This window comes from Triticum aestivum, chromosome 6B (genome assembly GCF_018294505.1).
Source record: "Triticum aestivum cultivar Chinese Spring chromosome 6B, IWGSC CS RefSeq v2.1, whole genome shotgun sequence".
Classification (NCBI taxonomy): domain Eukaryota; kingdom Viridiplantae; phylum Streptophyta; class Magnoliopsida; order Poales; family Poaceae; genus Triticum; species Triticum aestivum.
Window position 1 is genome coordinate 344,766,706 of NC_057810.1, and position 11,794 is coordinate 344,778,499.

General features: G+C 50.5%; 1 protein-coding gene and 1 long non-coding RNA gene across 2 annotated transcripts; one reads left to right on the forward strand and one right to left on the reverse strand.

The window, feature by feature from the left end:
• Positions 1-914: 914 nt before the first annotated feature.
• Positions 915-2,429, forward strand: LOC123137123 (uncharacterized). The gene is made up of 2 exons (XR_006467766.1): positions 915-1,383; positions 2,251-2,429. It is a non-coding gene; the product is annotated as an uncharacterized lncRNA (long non-coding RNA).
• Positions 2,430-2,629: 200 nt separating this feature from the next.
• LOC123137122 (uncharacterized) lies at positions 2,630-10,408 on the reverse strand. The gene is made up of 2 exons (XM_044556724.1): positions 9,960-10,408; positions 2,630-2,899 (listed from the first exon to the last, which is right to left on the reverse strand). Exons 1-2 carry the CDS (start codon positions 10,365-10,367, stop codon positions 2,741-2,743), a joined length of 567 nt encoding a protein of 188 aa, XP_044412659.1. The 5' UTR covers positions 10,368-10,408; the 3' UTR covers positions 2,630-2,740.
• Between the last annotated feature and the right edge of the window lie 1,386 nt (positions 10,409-11,794).

Consider the following 11,794-nt stretch of genomic DNA (forward strand, 5'->3'; position numbering starts at 1 on the left):
TGTAGACGCCGCGAGCCAAGCGCATGCACGCGCGCCGGCTGTACTTCTCGCCGCGCCCACGCACGCCCTGTAGCTCGCGTCGCCGCGCCGGCTGCACGTCCGTGTCAGCTCGCCACGTCTGACGCCCGCCCTGCAACTCATGCCTCCGCTCCAGCTGCACGTTTGTCTCGCCGTCGTCCGCAGCACCACAGCCACAACCATCACCACGCCGGCCGTCGGTGACCTCTGGAGTGAGCGCTCGTGGCGCCGACGCTCGACCCGTAGCTTGTGTTGCGCGACAGCTGCTCGAGGCACGACGGAGCCGGGAATGGAGGTCATGCTGCTGTCGTGGAGACAGGAATACGACGTGCACGTTCAGCGCTGGGCATCTCACCTAAGGCGCCCCCGTCCAGACTCAGTATTACATATTGCGCAGAATTTTAGTTTCTTTAATGATTTGTTTCACCCACTGACAAGTAGGACCTACATAGACAAAGCCAGAAAATGAGGTGACGAGGTGCCACTTCTGCTATTTGACCGGTCAACAGGATAAATACGAGTCTATACGGTGAGACAGTGACCGTATAGTAATCAGAAGTCATGTATAGTGACTGTATTGATTGTATTCGTATGTACAGTGATCAAAGTGAGCTATGGATACAAGTTCAATGACCGCCAGTGCATTTTACTCTATGGCGATTTGGCTCCTGAGTCCAGATGCTCTGGCAATCTGGACCGCGGTGCTTTGTTACCGAAGGTATTTATTGCTCGCATGCAAAAGCTGCAAAAAAGGCCATGTTCAATGCCCACCTTGAACAGCAGCCCAAAACAGGGCAACGGCCCAAGAAACCGTTTCTTTTTTGGGGCATTTTATATCTAAAATCATCGCTCCAATAGTTATCCCATATGCAAATCAAACACAATAAGAGTCGCTTCAAGTGCGCTTTTTCGTTGTGTCCACATGTCCTTCTACTGTGCTGGTTTTACCGCGTCGATATAAGAACCAGCGTTGAAAACCCTAGGCTCTCGTTTCCCCCAATCCCACCGCCGCACGCTGTCTCTCCCATGTTCATCCTCCCACTTATCCACCTCCACGTCCTTCTCCTCCTCTCCTTGCGTCGTCGGTCTGGAAGCTGGTAGCCGACGCCGCCGCTCGCCATTTCCCGCGCCTCCGGATCTGAGCTCGCGCGCGGTGGCGCGACTGGTGGATGAAAGCTGGGTCCTGAGCAGAACACAACGCCGTCCCGCTCCCTGCTGCCGTTGGAGAGGCGGGGATGGCTCCTCGGCTTCGAAGGTCATAGCCTGACGGCGCCTACCCTCCTGTTTCGGCCTGGGGCGTTGGGGAGTCATGGCCGACAGCGACCTCAAGTTCTTTGCCTGACGCCGCTGGCCAAGATACTGCTGGTAATGTATGAACCAAAGTATTGTATTGTCAGCCTCCTTTAGTCACTGTCTGTATAACGTGGCAATGAATCCTAGATGCTAGGGTCGCTTGGGCGTTGTGCCAGATTAGTTTTTCTACCATCCCATCTGGGGTACAATGATCTTCCTTTCCTTTTCCTTTTCAAGACACGAGATTTTTTTAGTAAATATCGCAAATGATCTCATGCAGTTTCCACAAGACAAAATGTGTGGTAGAAAGTAGAATATGAGTAGAATTTGCATGTCTTGGAATCCAAGATGATCTGTTTGAGCCCTCTAATTGGCGACAGGATCATCAGGCACACTCCAAGGATGGTGCAGACCTGAAGATCATGTCACAACACACATCAAATTAGGCTGGAGTTGAGATTAACTAAGGAGAGGCATGCATATATATAATTACAGTAGATAGCTTACTCAGTAGGTGCACCATGAGGGGCTGGATCTTTTGGGCTTGTAGATGCCGAAGCCACGATGCAGGGGAACTGCAGGAATAATAGATGTTGACTTAGATTTGAAACTCTGAATTTTACTGATTCTTGTCCTAGCCCTCTATCCCTAAATCGATTTGTACCTAGGTTCAGTTCTCATTGCCATTCACAATGCAGTGGTTGTTCCTGGTTCTAGAAGATACTGCAAGGAAACTTTGCTATGCATGAATCACAAGAAATGCAGCATTTAGATATGTGAGCAGCCATCTACTCCCTCCGTAAAGTAATATAAAAGCGTTTAGGTCACTAATATAAGAGCAGGAGGTTCAGGATTAGTATGGCACGATTAGGATTGTTCACTTGATTTGTTTGGTCTGGATTAGTACAACAATGCAGTGATATTTGTTTTATGGTGCAGCAACTTCAAGACAGCAAGGGGCATCAGGCTTCACGGCTACACATTCATCTTTGATTTTCTCCCCAAATCTGAAATTGTTTGACCCCTAAATTTTAATCCCCTTGAGTAAGCGAGAGTATTCATGGAATATGGTCTATTGATGATGACAAATTTGATTGCAGCAGGGACTGGCAAAGTAAGTGCAGTGCTCACCATTGCACATATATTCAGGGCAAAATCAAACTTCAGTCAGAAGAAGAAGACCAATCAGGAGCTATATCCCTTTTAAAAGTACATGTATCTTCCTCTTTTTTTTCGAAAAGGGGGAGAAACCCCGGCCTCTGCATCAGCATGATGCATACGGCCCTCATATTAAAAAAGAAGTAGTGCCAACATGGTTCCAATGGTCGTAAAAAAGTAGAAAAAGCTCACACAGAGCCAAAAAAAGGCTAGAAACAACAACTAGCCAAATCAAGATGCCACAGCCGGCTGGGTAAAGTAGATAGGAACACTAAATACCTATCCTATTACATGACCGCCATCCAAACCGGTCGAAGATATCCCGAGCTACCATCTCCCAGCGGACAGACCCAGTAACCAAATGCTCCCTGGCCTCCGTCTGGGTGAGTGGCGACCACGAACGAATCAGTGCCGTAGTCCGGAATAAAACCTGCAAAAATTGTATACATGATATTCTGTTAAAGACCAAATCATTTTTGCAATTCCAGATAGTCCACAACAACGCACAAGCCCCAACCCGAATATGTTTCGCTACGTTAGACTCAAACCCATTAAGCCATGTCCCAAAGAACGCATAAACAGAAGTCGGGGGTTTGATATTGAAAGCAATGTGGACCGTCTGCCAAAGTACCTTGGCCAGCGGGCAATCAAAAAATAGGTGTTTAATAGTCTCATCCCGATCGCAGAAACTACACCTAGTAGATCCTGTCCAATTACGCTTCATCAAATTATCCTTAGTTAAAATTACTTGTTTATGGACAAACCACATAAACACTTTTATTTTCAAAGGAACTTTGACATCCCACACATGTTTGGACGTAGGAATGGAGTTCAAATTAATTACATCAATATACATTGATTTAACCGTGAATACTCCAGACTTAGTCAATTTTCAGCGTAATTCATCGGGTTGTTGAGAAAGCTGCACTGCCATCAGTCTCCTAACCAGACGGAGCCATTCTTCCCAATGATTGCCCGCTAGCACTCGTCTGAACCGTATATTAAGGGGGATAGATTGAAAGACCGATGCAACGGACACCTCACGTCGTTGAACAATGCGGTACAAGGAGGGATATTGGATGGCTAAGGGTGTGTCACCGAGCCAAGTATCTTCCCAGAAACGTGCACTCGTGCCGTTTCCAACAACAAACTTTGTCCTATTAAACAAAGTCTGCTTGACCTTCATGAGACCCTTCCAGAAGGGTGAATCGGTAGGCCTTGCTGTGACCTGTGACAAGGTTTTTGACTGGAGGTACTTGCCGCGAAGGATTTGAGCCCATATAGCATCATTTTCCGACGAAAGCTTCCACAACCACTTGCTAAGAAGGCATTTATTCTTAATTTCTAGATTCTCAATACCCAGACCCCCTTGGTCTTTCGGTCTACAGATGATATCCCACTTAGCAAGCCTATATTTTCTTTTAAGCTCATCACCCTGCCAAAAGAACCGCGATCTATAGAAGTCCAGTCTCTTCCTAACACCAACTGGTACCTCAAAGAACGAAAGAAGAAACATCGGCATACTTGTGAGCACCGAATTAATAAGGATTAATCGGCCTCCATATGACATGAGCTTGCCCTTCCAGCAGCTCAGTTTCTTCTCAAATCGGTCCTCGATACACTTCCATTCTCTGTTCGTTAGCCTACGATGGTGGATAGGAATTCCCAAGTATGAGAATGGTAGCTCTCCCAACTTACATCCAAACAATTGCCTATAAGCATCCTGTTCATCTTTGGCCTTACCAAAACAGAACAGCTCGCTCTTATGAAAGTTTATCTTTAACCCGGTCAATTGTTCAAATAGGCATAACACCAGCTTCATATTTCTTGCCTTAGCCAAGTCATGCTCCATAAAGATGATTGTATCATCAGCGTATTGTAGGATAGAAACACCTCCATCAATAAGATGAGGCACCAATCCACCTACTTGACCATTTTCCTTAGCCCTTCCTATCAAGACTGCCAACATATCCACCACTATGTTAAACAAGATAGGGGACATCGGATCTCCTTGTCTTAGGCCTTTATGTGTCTGGAAATAGTGACCTATGTCATCATTAACTCTAATTCCCACACTACCTTTTTGCGTAAATGATTGAACCTGTCTGCGCCAGGCTTCATCAAAGCCTTTCATACGCAAAGACTGTTGGAGAAATGGCCATTTGACCTTGTCATACGCTTTCTCGAAATCCACTTTAAAAATCACACCATCTAATTTTTTGGAGTGGATTTCATGGAGCGTTTCATGCAGGACTACCACCCCTTCAAGGATATTTCTGTCCGGCATGAAAGCGGTTTGAGACTGTTGCACCACAGAATGCGCAATCTGTGTGAGCCTGTTAGTCCCGACCTTAGTGAAAATTTTGAAACTAACATTAAGGAGACATATAGGCCTGAATTGCTCAATTCTGACCGCATCCGTCTTCTTAGGAAGTAGTGTGATAGTCCCAAAATTCAAGTGGAATAGTTGAAGCTGTCCAGAGAACAGATCATGAAACATAGGTAGAAGATCCCCCTTAATAATGTGCCAGCACTTCTTATAGAACTCAGCCGGGAAACCATCCGGTCCAGGAGCCTTATTATTTTTCATCTGTGCAATGGCATCGAAAACCTCCTTCTCCGTGAACGGGGCAACTAAAATGTCATTATCAGCAGCCGATAACTGAGGCACATCCTTAGTTCTGGACTCATCGAGGGACACTGTATTCTCCTCCGGCGGTCCAAATAACTGCTTATAATAGTCGGTTATGTATGTTTTTAGGTTATGCTGACCTAAAATAGTGACCTCATCCTGCTCAAGCTGAAATATTCGCTTCTTTCTGTGTTTGCCATTAGCTATTAAATGGAAGAACTGAGTGTTTGCGTCCCCCTGGACCACTCTACGTACTTTAGCACGTAAAGCCCACTTCAGTTCTTCTTCGCGGAGTAGTTCTTTTAACCTCTTTTCCGCCTCATTTTTAACCTGAAGCTCTGCTGGTGCCAAAATGTTGGATTCAGCCTTAATGTCCAGGTCATGTATAAGAGTAAGGAGTCTATCCTTTTCAATCTTATACACACCACTAAGGTGCTTAGCCCAACCTCGTAAGAAACTTCTCAAGTTCCTAATCTTATTCTGCCACCTCTCAAGTGGAGATTTGCCTCGAACATCTTTAACCCATTCCCTGGCTATCAAATCTAAGAACCCTTCCCGTTCAAACCACGACGTCTCGAAGGAGAAGGTGTTCTTGTTACCCACATGATTCGGCTCCCCTGAGTCCACGAACAATGGGGTATGATCAGATATTCCCCTCGAAAGAGCTTGCACCGTAACCAGCGGGAACTTCTGTTCCCACTCCACGCTTGCAAGAACTCTATCAAGTTTTTCCTAGGTTGGGTTTGGCAGAGTGTTAGCCCATGTGAATTTTCGACCAGAAAGTTCTATCTCTCTCAGATCCAAGCTTTTAATAATGGTGTTGAACATGAAGGACCATCTGCCATCAAAGTTATCATTGTTCTTCTCCTCTCTCCTCCCGATGATATTAAAATCACCTCCAACTAAAATTGGCAGCTGCTCTGATCCATAGATTCGAACAAGGTCTGCGAGAAACTCCGCTTTAAGCTCTGGTTGCACGGCACCATAAACCGCCACCAAAGCCCAGTTAAAGCCATCCATCTTAGACCTAACTCAAAAATTGACCGCGAAATCGTCCATCACTACACTACGGACTTCAAGCGAATCGCATCTCACACCGAGTAAGATACCACCCGATCTTCCTCGCGGAGGGAGGCAATGCCAATCAAAATCAATACCACCAACCAGAGAGGAAAGAAACTGCGGTGCAAAGTTATCTCTACCCGTCTCTGATAGAGCAACAAAGTCTAACTTCTCTTCTACAGCTGTCTCTGCCAGGAATCTTCTTTTAGCCAAGTCCTTTAGACCTCTGCTATTCCAAAAAATTCCTCTCATATTTCATCATGGAATTTTTTGGTAGTTCGAATCCTAGCACTCCTACGAACTGTGGAATCGGGATAGATCTTCCGTTTCCACTTACACTTAGGTTTACCAAGCTCAGGCCCCCGGTCCTCATGACCGGGTTCACCAATATTAGTCGAATCATTCTCTGGGGAAACATGATCTTCCTCAGCGTCATGGTTGGTGGGTGCTAGATCTGCACACAAGCTATCAAGCACTCTAACCCCTAACGCATTAATCTCATCATCATTCATTGGTTTAACTGCTGCAAGATTACGAATAGTCTCTAAAGCCCGTTCCGCCTCCAGATCTAAAATATCATTCACCGACTCAGTAATCTCACTGTCCGTAGCACCTAGTGAAACTCCTAATTGGTTTGCATTATTTATAATGTCCTCATTAGAAAAATGCAATAATGAATTAGATAAGTTGACGGACATACCAGATGTAAACGCAGCCTCCTGAAGCTTGGCCGCCCTCATAGCGCACCGCTGCTGCATATCATCTATCTCGGGGACGTCCAGGATGCGAGCACTCATCCGTCTCCCCTCGGCAATCGGGTCCGGTATCCCGCCAAACGCGACCACCTCCTCCCTAGTAACACCTGGCATAGATCCCTCCGAAGACTGTACCGGGGTTACCTGAGAAGGCGTCAGCGGGCTCCCGATCCCCCTAGACGGGAATCCCCCACTAGGGACCCTGGTCATGGGTAGGGGCGAAGAGGAGATGATGACGGGGGCCGCCTGCCCGCGCCCTCCTCCGACCGCAGCCGCAGGCTCCGACACATGAGCCATCAGCGAGGGAGAGACGGTCCTCCTGATCGTCGAGGGTGAAGGGGGAGCCAAGGCCTCCTGCCCCAGCGCCCCCCCCAGCTCCGCTACTGTTGCGGTGGTTACCGCCACCGTCGGGGAGGCAGGAGCCGAGGCCTCCTGCCTCGGGCTCCCGCCCCTCGTACCGGCCGACCCACTCTGGGCCAACGTGCCTGACTCCGCCGAGGGCGTGGTGGGGTGGGAAGAAGGCGAGACCACCTGCCTTGAATCTCCCCCCCCCCTCGACTCACCCTGCCCGTAGACGCCGACACCGGAGTCGCGTCCGCCTGAGGTGCCAGTGCAAGAGAAGCTCCCTCCATGCTCCTCTCCGTAGCTCCGACCATAGTCCTGGGCTGGTGACCCACAGAAAAGCCGGCCTTCCTCTCGAACTCCAACGGGGGGAGCGTGTACTCAAGACAATCATCAGAATCTACCCGGTCACTCCATAATCTGGGAGGTGCCGAGGCTGGCTGAAAAGACCCAAAGCGCAGAGTAGTCATGGGTACCGCTGGGGAAGCAGCAGGCTCAACCCCGGTCCCATCCCCGGGCAACTGCGAAGAACCATTAGACCCCTCGTGCGTGGGCTCATCTGACGGTGCCCCCTTGGCCCCGGCATTACCATCACTGTCTTGCATGTCAACATCATTACCATTAACCGCATCATCAAATAAATCCGTGTCCTCAAACTCGATGTCTAGCGGGAACACCACTCCCCTGTAAGTCTAGTTGACCTTATCGGGCACGAACTCAATATCCAGAACACTCACCAATATCCGGGCCACCCCATGGGCACGTGTGAACGCCATATCCACTTTTTCTGTCTTCCCCACCATTATGCCCATGCTAGCCACCACTCGAGCATCCTGCAGAGGCTTAGAAGGAGCCCCTGTAAACCGCAACCAAACCTGCGTAAGCGGCTTCCCCTTAGGCTCAACCTGCTTCCACTCATGGAACTCCAAGATACACGTAGTACCAGGAACTCGACACAGGCCAAAGCTCAATAATCTCTGCAGATCATCCACAGTTGGGAACTCAACCTTAAAAGACATGTCCTCGATAAGCACCAGTTCCCATTGAGAATCCCCGGGAACCAACTCCTGAAGCCTCCTCACAATCTGTGCCTCAGTCACCTCTCCCTGGGTTGCTTTCACAATCCCGGTAGTCAAGCTTAGTGTATCCTCCGGGACCTCTCTTGCCGCCGGGGACTCAAAAAACATGAGCTCAGCACAATAGACTCCATAAATGTTCAGCGTCGGAGGCAGGTCACGCAACAACGGGCACTCCCCGGAATCGTGTACCGGCTTGCCACACGTCTCGCACAGTTGGGCCACACATTCAGCAATGAAGTGACCCTTCTCACCGCAGCGGTAACAAAGCATCCTTTCCTTCTTTCGAGCATATTTGGACGCCCTTTCAGTAACCTCCTCCACCATCCCAGCCTCAGGAACCTCAACACTTGCCTCCATCGGCTGGGGCTCGGTAAGAGTATGACCATCCTCCGTTGTAGATGCCGCGGGATCAACTGCCCTGGGCGGGGGCGGTCGGCGAAACCTCCCACGACCCCCACCCCGACCACCACGATGGCCACGAAATCCTCCTCTCTGACGGTGATCTGGGCCGGAGGCCCCCTCAACAAAACCACCTGCCGTGCCAAGAAACGGTCTCTCAGCAGACCCGTCACTCTGCCAGGCATAGCCCCGGCCGCCCCCCGTGGATGAAGACCCTCGATGCTGTCCAACTCCATACGCGTCCGAACCGTCGTCCCCCCACTGACCTCGGGGCGGGTCATAGGACTCTGTCGTGTTGGTGTTCTGTCTCATTTGCAATGATCCCGAACGATCCTGCGCAGGCCGCGCGACGTAGTGCGGTGGAGGCTTGGCACGAGGCTGGTAGCCGACAGTAGGTGCAGCTCCTGAGACCGCACCACCCCGGCCTGGTACTGCAGCTCCCGGCGCCGAGTGCCGTGTCCCGCCCCGACCCGCGGCCGGTTGCACACCGGTCGTCACGCCCGGTACCGGTGGCCGAGACCCTCCCCGGCTCGCAGCCGTCGGCGCAGCGACCACTCCTGGTGCTGGAGGTCTCGGCCCGCCCCGTCCAGGCAAAGTAAGCAGCGGCACTTGCCCTGGCCGGTGGGTGCCCAGATTGCCCGCCCCACGACCAGGGAAGCCGGGCACCGCGCCATCACCCGCCGGTGCCCCACGTCCAGTAGCCGCATCTGTCGGCGGCGCAGCCCCGCCCCGACCCGAGGGGACCACCGTGACGGTTTTCTTGGCCGGCGGCGCTGCCGCCCCGCGGCCAACCATAGGCCGGAGAGGCGTGATCCTCTTCGCCCGACCCGAGCCGCACGCTGGGAATCCCGGAGTCCCTCGCCTCAGAACCCTAGCGCTAGCAATCGACGGCGCGATAGCAGAAGAAAGAGGTAACGCTGCGCTCGTGCATGGAGGTTCGCTACGTAGGAGAGTCAGGTCCGGTCTAGCCTGGGCCACATACCCAACCATCCCAGGCCCATCTCCTCGCCTCCCCGACCGACACATAGTCGGCCCATCACAGCCCACCAAAAAATTCAAACGAGCCGATCGCATCTGAGCGATCTGGGAAGGTTCTGCGGACGCCATGGCCGCCGCCGGCGCCGGATGCACGCCCCTCCGCTTCCCGTTCTTTCGTCTCTTAACAGTAATCCACGACTCCGGCTTAATCATGTCGAAAAGAGTAAGATTCGGAAGGCATACCTTGGGTATAGGGCCCTTCCATGGCCTGACCGTCGATGCCGCATTTCTCCGATGAACGACACGTCGTACCACTTCCCTCCTCTCGTCCGGGTGAAGCCCCACCCGCACCGGATCTTCCACCGGCACCATTGTGTCTACGTTATTGGCGACCGCATCTTCATCATAACCTGCATGAAATAGATCGCCAATCAAAGAACTAGGCGTAGGTGACAGCGGCGAACGCATCGCCAAGTCTCCATCTCCGGCGTCGTCCTCGTTGTCTGACTCCATCAGGGCCCAAAACCGGCCGCCAATACCCGCCCGAGCCGCCGCGGGGAGGCATGGCGCGGCGGCGGCCTCCGCGGTCCCCCGGGGACACACCCTGGGAATCGCCCGGGGAGTCACCCCCCCAGTCGCCTCGCCCCCCATCCCGTTCCGCTTCTCGACGGGGAGAGAGCAGCGAGCAAGCATGGTTGTCATGCTATATCCTGGAGAGAAGTGATTGCCTGGTACCTAGGACGACGGGTGTTCACTTCTTTATTGCTAATGGATAAAATCATCCATCGTGAATTTTCCATCTGAGTGGCAACACTAGACAAGAGGAAGGTCTGGTAACTCTCATTCAATCCCTTTGGCCGTTTTTGGATTTCATACCCGTCGATGTTACTAGGGTTATGGGTTTGAGTGGCTATTTCATTTGCGGTCCGAGATCAAACATCTGGAGTAGGTCCCCGTGTTGGTTTGGTGGCCCGGATTGGGGTTGGATGGATTGCTGTCTCAAATTTGTTCGCTGTTGTGTAGTAATCTGTACAGCACAACTTTGACGGTGCCTCTTTGTTTTGTAATAGATGGAATTTTTTGGACGCAGAGGAATTGATCCCGGGCACCAGTGATTCCGGATGAATAGTAAAATCCGAAAAAATAATAAAAAAAATCAAAAAAATCTGAATTTTTTTGTCAAGAAACTTTGATGTTTTTTCTACATACGTGCCAATTTTCGTGATGAAATGACATTTATGGAGGTTTCAGCAAAAAAAATAAAATCATGCTCAAAAAAACTGTTTTTGGAAGCATTTTGGAGCATCGATTTTGTTTTTTTCGACGAGACCTGCATGAATGTCATTTTATCATGAAAATTTGCACGCATGTGAAAAATATATAAATGTTTAATGTTTTAAATATTTTTTCGTTTGTACTGTAGCAAAGGGTGTCTGTGAGCTCGAGCTCACAATAGCACTTTCGGAATTTTTTGTGCATTTCTCTTTGGTTAGATGAATAGCTTGATTGTGATGACTTGTCGGCAATGCATGGCAAGGACAACAAAATTAGATCATCTGCCCGGCGGAAAGAAACAGTTCACCAGCACGGGTGACACAGTGGACGAGGAGCAGTCCACATCACCGTCGTACTCGCCTTCGAGCTGTCCGTGATGCCATCGCCATCGCCTAGCCCCTCGCCGCGCGGGACACAGAGATGTGCAATGACGCCGATAGGAAGCCGTCATCGCCATCACCTAGCCCCTCGCCTCACGGGACGCAGAGATGGGCAAGGACGCCGATAGGAAGCAGCTAAAGCTCTCGCCTTTGTGTTGTTTCTAATGCATTACTGATTAAGCGTGTTTTCCTTGCTCAGGGTTGCCGGTGCAGGTACTAAAGTGCAGACCAACGACGAGATCGGGATTAAGCTTGTGAGTTTATAATCAGTGCCAATACAGTGCCAGTATTTTCCTGTTTGATATGGGTGCGAGTATTTCTATTTGGTATTTAACTTGATAATGAGACAAGTAATAATCAAGTCTTGCTAGGGGTCTCGAGACGATGAGGGGGGCGACTGGGGGTGCGACCGCCGGGATCCCC